The following is a 16,158-nucleotide window of genomic DNA, read 5'->3' on the forward strand; positions in this document are numbered from 1 at the left end:
AAAACAAAAAAATAAAGTCTTAAAATGTATTGTTAATATACTACTCAAGAAAATACACCAGGATAATAGAGTAAAAAACTAAGCAATTGCTGCATGAACTGGAAGGTACAGAAGCAACAGAAATGGAGCTCTTGTGGTATATGGAGTTACAGTTTCTTCTTTTTAGCACAGAAAGAAAATAAGCTGTGACATGAATCAGTATCTGAGAGTTAAGACACTACCGAATATGCAACAAGTTGCATAAATCCAATCTGACAAACTGTATTTGGATCTGACTTAGCTGTTCCAAGACGTGATGCTAATTTAGGGGTGACTAAATTCCCCTAGAACCATTAAAACTTTTCAAACTGTGTGTTTTTATCAAAGATGTGCTTATACAGATTTGCAATTAGGTCTTTGCAAAAAAGACACTGAGATGCCATCTCTGGAGTGTCATTCACGTCACACGGCTTCATTTTAATTTGACTTTGAAATTATAGTAATATACTGCAATATACACTAAATAAAATTCCTAACAAGGTTTGTTACAATGTTTAAAATCTAAGCCACAAATACAGGTAAATGCAATATTCACATTCTTGTAGTTTTAATGCAACTTTATAGTCACCCTTTTATATAACACAGAAATGGAGGAATCTCCATTTCCAAAAAAGTTTACCTTTATTTTTTTGAAGTCGACTGGTTTCCTAATCAATTCATAATACTCTGGTAGTTCTTTCCTAGAAGGGAGCTGAATGAAGACTTCACTTAGCTGCCGTCCTGAACTGTTGATACAAACAAACCCATAATGTAAAGAATTACTAGAAGTTTCTCACAAAACACACACACATACAATCTAATCATATGAAAAAAAAATCTTTCAGAAAATCAGAAATGGAACCTTGCTCTGATTTTTTAATTAATACCCTTTGTGCTGTAGCTCTAATTTATCACCATCATAGGATCCTATGTGTAGAAGGCTTTATATAAGCAGGATCAGGACTTGAATCCGAATTCCATAGTAGTTCACAGTCTTGCATTTTTCAGTTTGTTTGAGTCTCGGCTAATTTTTAGCAAGTATCCCTCCTGTCACTGTAAGTTTACCTTCCTGGTCATTTTGTAGTTGTTTTGTACTTTTCTGTCATAGCAAACCATTTGTTCTTACTGATTTCCACTATACCAGACCCTGATTGCTATCAAACTTAACCAGATGTTACCACAAGAACAACAACAAAAAAAAGTAACTTTCATTAATGACTGCTGGGTTTCCGCAAAGATCACTGTAACTGTATTGAAAATCATACTGCCATTTGTACTTTTCCAGTCATCTGAAATAAAGTGATGGGTTATCTAAAAGCCCTTCATACTCTAGGAACATTGCCTATCACTTACAGGTGTTCAGAATTTCTAAGATTTCCAGATTTCCCATTGTTCATCCCTTACAGCTGTTTCTACAGTTCCAAATTGAGGTTTGCTTCTTTTTTTTTTCTTTAAATCTTCTTATTTGTGGCTTCCCAAATAATACATGGCTATAAGTCAACTGGAGAGGCAATGTGTTGATGGCACTTACAGGTTTTCTTTTTTTATCTTACGTGTATGTAATTTTTTTCACAAAGTAGCAGAAAAATGCTCTGCTGAGAAGAACTAATTCACGACACATAGCATTCACAACCAGTTCCCAGCCCACATTCACGTGATTCCTGTTCCCACAGATACTCAAAAAAGCTTTCTCTGTTTCCCCATTTTCTCATTTGCATCTTCAGATGGTAACTTCCTGGTCTCCACCTGAGCTTGTCCCATGCTGTAACCCCCCACAGTAATGTGCGATCTTATCAGACACATTAAACTAATACTAAATCGAAGGTTAACTGAGGCAGTTCTGTCATGGAGGGTAAGGATGACAAAAAGCACAGAACTGCTCTGCCTTTTATGTCATGAGTACCTACTATATGTTAAGCATTTCTTGATGTCTGATACAGCATCAGAGTTTGAGCAGATACTATTCTTCTTATGGACCTGAACCAATGAATAAGAATAAACAGAATTTCCTCATTTCCTACATTTTCAAGTAGCTGTTGATCACCTAATCCAAGATTTCTTACTGTTTTCGGTTTTGTCCCGGGATACTGCTGTTCCTCATATGCCCTGCATCAGAGGACAATAATGTAAACTTTCTGGTTGCAGCTTGCTAATCAGTGCTGTCCAACCAACACCCTGGGTGCCAACTGGCAGCTAGAGTATTATTCCATCCAACACAAACCTAGAAACCAAAAGCCTCTGTCTCGTCCTGACAAATTCTGTCTGACTTGCAGCAGCAGAAGCCATTCCCTTTGCCTGCTTAGCAGTTAACTGCCAGGCTGCCTCCTAGATTACAGCAAGATTGCGGCACATGTATGTACACACTTGTGCATGTTGCCCCTGCACGGTGAGAAAAAACAGCCCTGCACATCTCTGTCAGAGAACAGTGATCTACTCCATCCAGCTGTTGGCTTAGATACCCTGAAGACCACCTGCACCTCATACTCGAGGTAGTTACTATCGATTTCACCCAACAGATCCAATTTATTTGGGAAGCACCGTGTTTCTGAAATAGAGGAAGTCATAAAATGACCGGATAATTGTCATTCCAAGACTTACTATTTCTTTCATGCCAGCAAGTAATTGTGGAACTCAGGCCACTGCACCTTCCATCTTCTTTGGTACTGAGTCACACCAAAGAGATAGATTAATTACTTTCATACTTCCCCTGTCAAAGTGGGAGGTGTGCATACTATGGATTTAAACCCACCAATCTTGTTAATGATCTATGTGAGTGACTACTTCGTGCCATCTGACAGAACTTGTCTTCATCTCAGACTGTCCTCTCAAAGACAAACTGAAAGCAACATAACAAAAAGCAATCCATTAAGCACACACTACACAACCGACTAAATCAACATGTGTTTCTACTTATTTTCAAATCTAGGTCTGTATTTTACTTTCTTTTTTTTTTTTAATCCAAAGAAGTTTTGAGCCCTCACAGCTGAAACTGAGATCAATTAAATTTGTTCTGAACCTACAGAACTCTTAAGTACTCTGCGGAATCAGACCTCTAGTGTCCAAAAGGGGTACTCCTTATTTCTCATTTGCAAAGAAAGGATAAAATGTGAAAAAAAAATCTGTATCTACACAATATTAAGACTCCTTCTGAGCATTACAGAGAAGCCCAGGGGGAATTCAGCCATTCATTCATTATGTGATCAGCATTCACTTTGTACACATGCAAGGCACTGGTCCTCTGGAAAAGCAACAAAAAGCAAGGTAGCACCCTGTCATGCAATTACACACTATGCTGTAACAAACCTTCCTGAGGGAATTGCGTTAGGTTTCTAACTTTTGTTTGTTTTTTTGTTTTATCCTATTGTTCTGTGTGCTTGATTTTACAAACTTAGGTTATTTTAACAAATCTGTGCAATATACTGACATAAGATTAAGATGTAAGCTAATCCTTTGGAAAGTGTGACAACTTGCTTTCAAAAATGTGTGCAGTATGAATTTGGATTTTCTATACAGAAGGATTGAGATATCACTGCTGTGTTTTAAATTTCAGCAGCTTTCCTTTAATGGAAGAATCTATTTGAGAAAAATTACTAAACCACAGCTGATGGTATTGCTTCAACTATGCTTCAGAGCCTAACAACAAACAGAATGATTTAAATACAAAGAAAATACTCTAATTTTGATCAAATTTTAAAACATATTCAGCATATTTGTCCTATTAAAAAAGCTCCTGATGATTATAGAGCTTTCTATCTAATGGCTATGTAATTTTTTCCCCTTTATTTTTCACACACCACCCACCCTCAGGTCGCATTTTATATTAAAAATATAGCAGCAGTAAATTATTAAACAGCAATATCCTATTTTCAAGATAGAAATCTAGCCAACTGTGATTTGTTCACAGATTCTTTTAAACTAAGAATGTCATAGAAAACCTTCAAGCTTTTGCTTGAAACAATTAATTACCAAGAATCATTTAAGGCTGTGAAAGAAAAAGCATTAAGGGCATGAAATATTCAACAGACAGAAGACTACTGCCTGGTTTTGTCTACTCAGATCAATAACAGCTTATTCTGTTCTACCATTTTTATAGAAACTCCTCTCACAAAGAAATATTATCTTCTGCTCCCTTTGTATATGTGCATCTATACTGTAATGTGAACTTTTCCCACATAATCTCAAATGGTTGTGTCATGGATACAACAGGAGAAATTTGGCAATTATTAATGCAACTCTGATTTTAATCCCCATCCCCACTTTTGTAATTAGAAAATAATAACCAAAACAACTACCACATAAAAATCATGCGCAGTAAAAATCACTTACGGTTGCCTAGCAACTAGGAGGCTACGTGCTGAAGGGAAGAAGGACCAGAATAAATTAAGAGAGCCAACTGTGAAAGAACCGCTGAGTGACAGTTCATTGCTACTGCATCAGCTCCACATGCTAGTCCTAGGCGTGCACACACGAAAAATTCTTGCATGTTGTGTGAGTTAATAGTCATACAAAAATACAGCTGATTTTTAAGACATTTTTGCTTAGAAAAGTATTTGTGCTCAATGTTTCTGATTTTATGTCATTTTTGTCAAACTGCTTACAGGGTGCATACAAGCATACACTTCCACCCATTTAATCAGTATTACCTTCAGTGGAATTAAATGCAGGAACAATTAGACCTCATTTGTACAAGGGTCCTCCTGTGTTTGTTTTCCCTGGCAGTATGTGGCCAGAAGCAAGTTGCCACTGACTGGTCAAAAGCATTACTGCTATCGACACCCTTTCTCCTTTGGATTCAAAGACAAGAGACAACTATGAAGCTGAAACTGCAAGACGTTCTCACATTTCTGGCAAATTTCACACTTCTAACAAATACTGAAATTCAGTTTAGAGTGGGTGGAATGGAGAGTCCTGCCCTAGTCAGAGCACTCACAACCAGAACCCTGGTGTGCAATTACAACTCCTAATCAAATATAACTCACAAGGACGCTCCTTAAACAAAGGCGTACGCGTGGGAGGAGAACTAGAAGAGCTCACAGAGCAAGGTGGTTCCTTGGTATTTAACAACTTCCAACACTAACACAGCTATGTAGGGAGTTGATTCATTTTCATTAAATGTATTTAATAGTTATTGTTTTTTGGAACTGACTGCAGTAATACATGGTGGACCTGTCCCTATCACTGAAATGAAGTGGGTCAAAATACTTAAAAACATAATTCCTGGTTTTGACATAAGGCTGTGTATTCCATTACTCTGGTTTGGCTATAAATAAGAATTATTTGCTTTGCGTATTTGAATACTCAAGAGTACCAGTTGGCAGAATTAATTACTAGTTAGATTAGCAATGGCTAATTACATCACTCACCATTTTACAACAGCTAAAATCTGGCAATTTGAGAAACATGGGGAAACAGTCTGAATAAAATCCATTTAATATAAAGAAAAAAGAAATTCTCTCATTCAGCTATGTCCTGTAAGAATACTATGGCCACAAATATAAACATTTTGGCTTTAATGCTGGAGTGATTAAAATATTAAGCACCACAGAGAGGGGAAGTCTCTTGCTATGCAGGAAACACAGACAGGGCACAACAACCCCAACCTTAATTTTCTTATCAGCTTATTAAAATGTGGTCAATGGCCACATGCTACGGGGAGGAGGCTTTGTGAAGTTCGCCGGTACACCATGCGTGTCCTTACTGTAAGTCTCACAAACAGCAGAGAAAAGCTGGTCATAAATTAAAATCACTGTATATACTAAAGCTACCAGCATCTTGGGACTCCTGAACTTGGTTGTGGCTATCTAAACAAAGGTAATGCAAACTAGCAAACTGGCACCTAGATAGGAACAGTCAAACTCAACATAATGCCAAAGAGGACAGTGTACTGTAAGAAAGATGAAGGATTACAAGGTATGAAGTATCATTCTTTTTCTCCACTTAATTTTAACAATCAGAGAAGGGAAGCTACACTTACAGCTTGTATTCCTCTAAAGTAAGACACAAAGGAAAACTTTCAAAAGAGAACAAAGATAGTTTGGGGGACTAAGTCTGCATGTGCATGATGCAAAATCAATAGCTGGGGCTCAAATCTGGCATACAAATTCCTTATTACAAAAAGAACACCGAACTCTAGTAAAATTGCCACCATTTCCAAATGGCAACAAACAAAACTGACATACAAACTCATTTTGCTTTCTCATAACATACATATTAAACATATGATTCTGCGATTATCCATTTCTGTGGGCATTCCTAATCTTGGAGGAAAGACAAGTTAAATGCATCAGAACTGGAAAAAAAATGTGACAATAATGCTGGACTGATGCATTTCAACTTTCTGTCTTGTAAACAGCTGTTGTACACTGCAAGATTACAACAAAGTACAAGGCTGCAAAGGGACCTGCCATGGGTGGGCAGAGACATCTACTCACTCCGTCAGGTGATCCGATGCCAGAGGATTCTGACCATCTTTTCAATCTTACTTTTGCTTCATTACAGATTTATTCTCCTTTCTAAGACATTACAGGTGAAACCTAGATTAACTCAGCTTCACCTATGGTGGTGAAGCAGTGTAGAAAAAAAAAGGCTCTGCATCTGCAGTACTGCTCTGTATCTACAGCTGGCAAAATGTTTTACAGTATGATACTTAAAGCTGAGTAGTAAGAGCACAGGTGCAGTTTTAAGAAGATAGCACTGAATTCAGTAAGCATTTTTACTTCATAATGATCTGAGGTGCATATCCCACAATTCTTCAAATTGAGGTACAGCTGTTTGGTTCAAGATTAACAAAGATAAACACAAAGATATGATAAAGAAATGTCTATCAACATGAAGAAAAGCTCAAAGCACATCACCCAATACTATCATCTGAAGCAGAGCAGCCTGCAAGAAGCAAGTATTGTCATCTTGACAAGGACCTCAACTGCTCTCACACCAAAGGCATCCAAACAGTTGAACATTTTCACAGTGCCTCATATCTCTGTCCTTTTCTCCATTTTTACTATATCCTTTATTTCAAGGGGAACACCTCAGGTACCAGAATTCCAAGAAACTAATGCAGTTAGGCTGCCAGTCAAGTCAAATTTCAGCATAAACACTGAAGGTTTATCTCCTTTAGTGTGTTCCTAGTTCTCTAGGAAGAACTTTGGTTCTGTATAGCTTGTAGCTATAAATTGCTCTGTAAGAATTATTAAACTTATTGTTAATGGAATGTTGCATTAAAATCAGTACCATGTTCAGATGTGGGATGGGAAAAAAGTAAATACTAGAGTTGCTATACACTATGGCATAAAAGAGGAAAATCTGAAGAAAAAGCTTGAATTTGCACTGAGGATATGACAGAAATAAACAGTAATTTGACTTCATCCTATCTTCACTGTCCTGCATGGAGTTCTTTACTGGTGTTTGCAAGTAGTTACAGAATCACAGAATCCCAAGGGTTGGAAGGGACCTCAAAAGATCATCTAGTCCAACCCCCCCACAAGAGCAGGGTAAGTACATCACACAGGAACTTGTCCAGGCGGGCCTTGAATATCTCCAGTGTAGGAGACTCCACAACCCCCCTGGGCAACCTGTTCCAGTGCTCTGTCACTCTTACAGTGAAGAAGTTCTTCCTGATGTTAACGTGGAACTTCCTATGCTCCAGTTTACACCCATTGCCCCTTGTCCTATCACTGGATATCACTGAAAAAAGCCTAGCTCCATCATCCTGACACCTACCCTTCACATATTTGTAAACATTGATGAGGTCACCCCTCAGTCTCCTCTTCTCCAAGCAAAAGAGACCCAGCTCCCTCAGCCTCTCCTCATAAGGGAGATGTTCCACTCCCCTAATCATTGTGGCTCTGCGCTGGACTCCTTCAAGCAATTCCCTGTCCTTCTTGAACAGAGGGGCCCAGAACTGGATGCAATATTCCAGATGCGGCCTCACCAAGGCTGAGTAGAGGGGGAGGAGAACCTCTCTTGACCTACTAACCACTCCCTTTCTAATGCACCCTAAGATGCCATTTGCCTTCTTGGCCACAAGAGCACATTGCTGGCTAATGGTCATCCTCCTATCCACCAGGACCCCCAGGTCCCTTTCCCCTTCACTACTTTCCAGCAGGTCAACCCCCAACCTGTACTGGTACATGGGGTTGTTCTTCCCCAGATGCAAGACTCTACACTTGCCCTTTGTTAAATTTCATCAAGTTTCTCCCCGCCCTACCTCTGAATTTCCTTTACAAAGAATTATATGCTCCATGTCTCTACACTGAACATGTACCTCAAATTTTGCTAATTTGTCTGTTTATTCTTATTTGACATTTATACAATAACTGTGTAGATCAAACTTGAGTTTACTAGAGCTTATTCCTTGTATTACTGTATCCTCTAGCTTTCCAAGACACAGGCAACCCAGCCTATTTTGTTGGATGCTTTTTAAATAAGGAAGGGATTGTACTAGTCCCCGAATGCCTGCAAGGGAAGTCAAATATAAGACACTAATGAAGGCATATAAGGCCAGTCCTTTCCTGTGTCAACATCATATGGAATCAAAACACAAAAGCAGCCAACTGGAACTCTAGATTTTTGTGGGGGCTATGGAAAAATGTTTTTTTAAAAAGAAAGGTTTTAATCAGAGCACAGAAGTGATTCTGCATTTACAAGGAGCGTTTCTCCAAAGCCAGGGGAAGCATGAGAGAAAGCACACAGAGATTCTTGAAAAATTTTAACAATGCATTCTCTTGATTAATTTTTTTGTTTTATTTTCTTTTTGCCTGCTGGCTTTTTAACTGCAACAAAACTTACAAAAGATTTAAGAATTGGTTTTAACAAAGCAACTCAAGACAAAGTCAGTAAGATTTTGCATGGGTATTCCCTGATCACCTTTTGGGACAAAATCAGCTCTCTGTGGTCTGGATCAGCCCTCTGGACTTTCATAAAATACAGATTAAATACCCATTAGCACTGAAAATCTAAGCTAATGACAAAGATGATTTCAAGCATTCGAGTACCAAATACATGAAAAACCTTTTTTTTTTTTTTTCCCCAGATGAAGCTCGTGGCCTACTTTCTTTCAATAAACCTGTCCCTTTATACTTGCCCCAATTGTCTTTACACACACAAAAGCCCAGAGCTGAACAAACATGAAACCCCAACAAAGCTGAGGGGTTCCAATGCCTAAAACCCACTTAATCCTAAAGCTGAAAATCATTCAAAATGTTCATCAAACTCCAAAACAACTTTAACCCCATAGCTTTTATGATATTAAAGTTTCCTGATGCCCAAATTTGCTATTCTGTCACATCCCAGTTGTCATAGGATTGGGTGGTTTGATGAAAGCTCACAAAAAAAAAAAAAAATCAGAATAAAGAAACTTGGAACTCTTCTGTATAGCTCATCACACTGAAGAGCTCAGTTTAACAGTCATTGTTAATTCCTGACAGAATAGAGCTCCATACACTTCTTAGAGTGGGAACTAATTCTGTCTTGCACAAATGTGGGCTCCCGGGTGAGGCAACAGTATACTTCGTCATTAAGTAATAGCACAGTTGCTAACTTTGACACAGATTAGGTATGAACTTCCTGGGGCACAAGTGACAGGCAAAAATCCTCCAACTTCTCCAGTAATTATCAGTAGCTAAAACCTACTAGCAGAAGTAACTTTGCTTGCTATTTTAAAAAGGAGAAGTAGGCACATGATCAGAAATGCTTGGCTTCAGGAGAAATCTCAAAGCTGGGGATACAAAATGAAGAGATGATTCCTTGTAGCCCCAACTGAAATACGTGAACTTAAACACTGTTTCCTTCTCAGCTATTGTTAGTCCAGACTCACAGCAAGCTGCATACACTGAATTTGTAGTCAGTTCCTTGCTCATCATGTCCACTTCTGTGAATCCTGTTCTGATACAATAAACTTTTTGATGTACTCTATAGAGAGGCCAAAGATCACAGAATGCTTCAACAGCTGTGTGCCAAAAAAGTCAGGCATCACAGCTCTGTGTGCTTTGCCACGTACAGCCTAAATTAAACTTGTACAAGCAGACCCAGAACAGTAGTTGCAGAAAAGTAAGGAGAGCAACTTGCCATTTTAAGTGACAGACTGAAAGCTGTTTAAATGCAGGAATTATACTGTTACAACTGCGTGGGTCACCTAATGCAAATACTTTTTGATTCTCTCTGAATGCCCTTAATATTCATTTAGCTTGTAATTTCTCTTTATATGATTTAAGTTATTCAATGTACAGCAAAGAAGGGGTAAGTACACAAGAAGGCTTTCCTGATTTTTGGCAAATATAAGTTGAGTTAAAAAATATAATTTCCTCAAACAAGTCTGATTCAAGATGCTATTAACTAATTCCTCAGTTTCTTCCTCATGAAGTATAGATGATTTTCAGTTTGAAAACCTGCAAAACTGAAGTATTCACATTAGAAGCACTATTTTTGCTAAGGTCCAGAAGTTCAGCCTTTTGTCATGATAAAACCAGGAATTTCTTGACAAGCAGGCTTCCATCTCAGCTCTGGACAACTAACTATGCTCAGTTTTAACTTTGGCAGCTCAGAGGCTCATGATAAGAGTCTGGTATTTTTTGGACAGTCTTTCCGGTCATAGCGAGACCCATGTCAACCTGCATTAATAAATCTGTAGCTGTGTATTTGAAAAGATAAATCTTCACACACACTGCACCACTAAACTGAAGAAAAATTACACTCAAATTAAATGTTCTTAAGTACACTTCCTGAGCAGAATGACTCCATTTTTAAGCAGAAGCTCTGTGACTACTTTTTTGTGTTTTGAGTTTCAACAACTTCCTATCAGATGGATCTTTAAAAAAACCTCTATAAAAATTAAGACTTACAGGACCTGGCCCTAAGAGGAATTACTTTTCAGAAATACTCTCTCAGCAAACCCTTCTAACCACTGAAAACAAAAATGAAACCATTAAAAAATGTACAGAGAAATGTCATCAGAAGGAGACAGCACATGAAACAGAGACCATCTGCAAGCTCACCTATCCTTGTAGTTTATCACAGTATCAATGATTGCATTCATTTGTTTTGTCAGTTTGGGTGGGTTGGGTGACAGCTTCTCTGCAGGAGGTCTCCCTCTTCTTTTCTTTGCTTTCTCTCCCTCCTCCTTTCCAGAATCTTTATCCACATTTCTTCGTCTCTTCCTTTTTTTAAGCCGGACTTCCTCTTCCATTTCTTCCAAGTTGCCGTCTTCAATTGCCTGACAAACATGGATTCAAAAAGTATGATTTTTAAACAAGAGATATTACAAAGGGAAATAACAATCTCTATTAAAAACAAAACCCCAACTCCACAGGATGCAGATAATTCAATTAAAAATATTCAGCTTATTTCTAAACAAGAGAGCTTGTTTATACACACGAGTACAAGAAGAAACTGAGTTACTGGCAATCACAGAGACACTAAATTTTAAATTGTTCTGAGAAGCCCATTATCATCTAAATATATGAATGTTTATCTGAACCTTGAATTCCACACCAAATCAGTTTCACACACAATAATGGCCTGTGGTACTATGTCAGTAAATGTACAACAAACGTTCATTTGTTCATGTCAGTAGCAGTTCTGGCTTATGTCGCTCCATGCAAAACAGACTTTGATCTCACATGTTTTCCAACAGGACAGTCTAAACGGCACTCAGCTCCCAAAGGCAGATCACACACAGTTCTTCGTGCACACAAACAACACACAGATACTTTATGCAGTAACGACTCTTCTTTTCCAAATAGTTTAAGCAACTTCCAGATTGTCTTGAGGGTTAAAACCATTTCTAAAATGGTATAGTAACCAGCATAGTAACCAACAGATAGGCAGAAGCACTGACAGTACGGTGTTTTACTATAAAAAGCACTCATAACATGGGCTGCAAAAAAAAAAAGGCAAACAAAAACCAAAACTGCACACACAGTCACGAACAATGGACACTCATTTCAATTACCTGAATGTATGCTTTTAACCAGACCCAGCAGCACTATGCAGAGGGATAAAAAAAATTGCTACAAAAAGCCAAACTACGAATAAAGGGAACCTGCTCACACACTACAAGATCTATGTGAAAAAGCAAGAAGCTGAACTTTTCTTGATTTGGGCTGGCCAATAAAAGACAATAATCAGAAATACCGGGTCATAAGAGAACTGAAATTAAAGATACAAAAGTAAGGAAAAAAATCTTAAAACTAGGCTTTCTGATTAATGCTTTCTCAGAACATAACTGATGTTGATATTTGTCCCTTTTGCCTCTCAATATTGCCTTGAGTACATGCAAATGCTAATCAATCCTTTCTCGTAGCTGAAAGAGCTCTAATCATAAGCAATTACCTTCATTTCTCCACAGCACTAAACATGGCTAATATTTATGATCATGTGAGCATAACAATCAATATAAAAAGAGTGATTACAGCCCAGACATAATTTTTCTCAATTGTGCACAATGTCTCTTGAAAAAACATTTTGTGAACAAAACCTCATGCACAACACAAAACAACCTGGCATGTTAAAACCAGTGGGATTTATAAACCGGTTTCCTATGCATCCTCCGACGTGCAAATCCACAGAATAAACACGAACACAGAATCCTGAGGGACAGCCTGAAACTAGGCCTTAATAATCAAAAGACAATTTACATCATGCTTCTACAGCGTTCAGATAACCACTATGAAGGAAGCTTGAGATCTGACGAGTTAGGAAGAAAAAAGGAAAAAAAGAAATCTGCACACAAATTCATTAATATTAATTTGAATAAAGCTGGACACCCACTAAAAACCACTGCAGCTAAAGAAGATTAAGAAAAGGAAATTTCTCTGCATTATCTTAGAAGCAAGAAAAGCTAATAATAAATACAGCAAGGCTGTCAACAATTAATGTCACTGCTCCCCTTTAGTACTCAGTTGTACACTGAAATACAGAGAACACTGACTTCTGATGTGTTACACACCTACGCATGCCTGTGATGTAGTTCTACTGAATCTTCAAGACGGCAATGAAAAAGGATATTTACCTTACCACTATCAGCAGGCCGACTATCGGAAATCACAGTTAGTGGGGATAAAATTAACAAGCCAGCAAAGCAGCGAGCTGCTAGTCTCTTCATCAGCTGATCAGGAAAAAAAAGAGAGCTGGGGAAAGGCTATGTTTTCATATACAAGTAATGTTATTTTACTGAAAATTTAATACTGAAAAGATTGTGGATACTCAAATCTGCTGTTTCATTCTACCTACTACAAGGCCCGAAGCCTTCCTCCTCCAGCCTGCTTCAATATTGACAACTACTTATCATATTTCTCCCCTTATTATTCCAGGCATCCAAATTAGATTTTTAGCTGGGCAGTAACTGATTCTTGTTAGCATTTTAATTATAACAGCACAATTAGACAATTCCATGCACTATTTTAAAGCTGAAATAAATTGCATGCATTTTAAAAATGCATTTATTGTAGAAAATGCATTCTTATTGCTCCACAGTGAACAGATCCTGTTTTGGTTACTAACACTGATAAAAAAATCTACTCCGATTTGTAAGAAATTAAGAAGAAAAAAAAAAAAAACAAACAAAAAAACCCCACACCACCCACACCCTCCCCCACCAAAAAAAACCCCAACCCCCCCAAAAAACAGTTAACTTATTGTTTTGTAACTTTAGTAACATTTTGTGGTTCTTCACAGAAAACTGCTACTCAGTTGACTAAAATATATTAGTATTTTTGTTTGCTTTACCAAAAACCAAAGTGGTGCTGTCCTGAGAGTTTACTAACATCTTATTTTAGAATTCTGCATAAAATCCATGTTTGCATTCAGTAATATTTTGGAAAAAAAACCCGAGGACTAAAAAGATAAAAGTAAAAACTCTTTTCTTTTTTTTTTTTTAAATAACACATGCAGCAATGTAGTAAAGAAAAAAAAAACCCACCCTAAAATCCAAGTAAGCTAACATATACTCTTGCACTCTCAAAATTAGTGACCAGCAGATAGCAAATTAATTAACATACTACAGATCTGCAAAGAAATACATAACTGCCTACTTAGCTAGTAATGTATCAGTTACTATACCCAGCTTTCAAAATTTACAACCATGAATGTAAAGTCAATTTTCCTTATTTTTTAGTGACACCACTTGAAAATCAGTGTGACAATACCAGCAGTTCAAAACTCTTGCTATTGTGGCTCCTAACATTAGTTCTCAAGTGAAAATTTATATTTTGAATATAAACAGTAATATTTAAAACTAAACCTGTATGATTTATGCTTCCTTAAAATATGGCTTAAAATGGCTTAAAAAAACCTCGTATAAATCAATTATCAGAAGATAGATTAATGCTCTGTGCCTATGTCTAGAGATATGATCCATGCATGTGTGTATTAGCAATAAAGTATTTACTAAACTAATTCATCTGACTGAGCTCTTTGTTAGAAAAGCTTACTATTCTAGGCTGAAGTGCCACACCGAAAAGAATGCCCTTCCAAACCTTCACCAGTACGATAATGATACAAATCCCAGAAACAAATCTCTCAGTTCCAGATGATGGGCTGTGCAAGACTGCCAGATAGCACAGACATCTCCCATGCTCAAATGCCTCTGGATTAGTGAGGTGAACAGTAAGGGAGTTGAGGAAAACAGTACACAAATAAAAATTTAACACTTTCCTTCCCTTAAGGAAACGGGACATGAGTACAATAAAGTTTGGAGACTCCCTTTTTTGAAAGAAAGCTCTGAAAATTTAATGTCAAATTCTGCAAAGGATTGGGCACCTCATGAAAGACAGTGATGCCAGTGAAAGTGTGAGGACCCAGTGTTAAGCCTAATACTAACAAAATGTTCCTTCTTTTCTGAATTTATTGCTGCATCCTGGTCCACGTACAAAAAGCAATTTCCTTGCTAAAGAGTTAAGAGCACAAGAATTTTTAAGAAAGAACATAATGACCACAGATTAAAGAGACAAACTGCCTTCCTCCAAAAATAAGTTCCGTGTCAACCCCCCCAACCCAAAAATGGATTTTTTTAGGAGGCAAGTGTAAGTTACTTCTGAGACCACTGGCCTTCCTACGGCTGCTTGCAATTACATTTTCCTCTTCAGAAAGGAAATTAGGTGTCTCAAGTACTCTTAGAGAACACATATATAGCTATACCACCACAGAAACAAAGCAAAGATCAAATGGAAGCTGTTTTGTTTCTCCATTTGAAGACTGGGACATATAGATGTATCCTTCACTTCCGGGGAGCATAACACAGCGCCATAACTGAGCATCTTTTCAACAGAGAATTATGGACCTAAGTAACCACTAAAAGCTATAGCTCTGGGTTTTGTCTCATGAGTTCAACAATTGCTAGTTTTATATTAGTTTTGAATTCATTTTACAGGAATCGGGAGATCCAAGTGTGGTCAACACGGTGAATCAATAGGCGTGCTCAGCATAAAATCAGTTTTGGTGTCTAAAGCCTGTCTCTGAGATTGCAATGAGACAACATTGTAAGACAGTTATTTTCCTTTTGATTGGAGATTAACTACAGTATTGTTATTAGAGAAAGTTAAGGCATAGCAAAAGCTATTAATACAACTTATAGTCAAAGAAAGAGTACCCACAAAATAAAAGTGAAACCATGTAGTAAGTCTGCTTCATAATGCTGAAAGTATGTTCAGGTTAAATGGGAAACGAACAGAACACAAGATCTCTTCCTGTATCCCTCCCTGATTTTATCTTAATGAAATGAACATTAAGATGGCTTGGCCCCTTCCCTCCAGACATCAATGCACCATATACAGGATTAAAGCTTTTATCCTCAGTGTTTCCTTTCTGATTTGAGAAACCAACCTAACCTAGGAGCAGCAGAAAGAGGCTGCGGAGGGGTGAGGGGCTGGGTGGTGGAGAATCCAAACAAATTCTGTGCCAGAAACTATCGATTTCAAGCTCTTACTCTTTCTCACTCAACTGTTTTGTTGTGGCGGGCTTTGTTTGGTTTATTCCTAAATCTTCCCACCTTCTTTTTAGATGGCTAGATTACCCGCTGAACAACTCTTGCACGTGGAGTAATAGCCTGTTTCTGAACACAATGAAAAAACTCCCTCATTCAAGACCAGAGAAGAATATATTGTGGACTTCTGATACACTGCACATGAAAGTTGCCAGATGATAAAC

The 16,158-nt window shown here is 37.7% G+C and overlaps 1 protein-coding gene across 4 annotated transcripts in view; it reads right to left on the reverse strand.

Annotated features, from left to right (window-relative positions):
• Window positions 1-16,158, reverse strand: part of SMARCA2 (SWI/SNF related, matrix associated, actin dependent regulator of chromatin, subfamily a, member 2) — a 115,394-nt gene that overhangs the window by 7,486 nt on the left and 91,750 nt on the right. For all 4 annotated transcript variants that reach the window (XM_065663726.1, XM_065663728.1, XM_065663727.1 and 1 more), the window contains 2 exons: window positions 11,010-11,227; window positions 659-764 (listed from right to left, as the gene is read on the reverse strand). In XM_065663726.1, coding sequence (XP_065519798.1) covers window positions 659-764; window positions 11,010-11,227 — 324 coding nt within the window. The remainder of the gene's footprint in view (window positions 1-658; window positions 765-11,009; window positions 11,228-16,158) is intronic.

Source organism: Lathamus discolor, chromosome Z, assembly GCF_037157495.1.
Source record: "Lathamus discolor isolate bLatDis1 chromosome Z, bLatDis1.hap1, whole genome shotgun sequence".
NCBI lineage: Eukaryota > Metazoa > Chordata > Aves > Psittaciformes > Psittacidae > Lathamus > Lathamus discolor.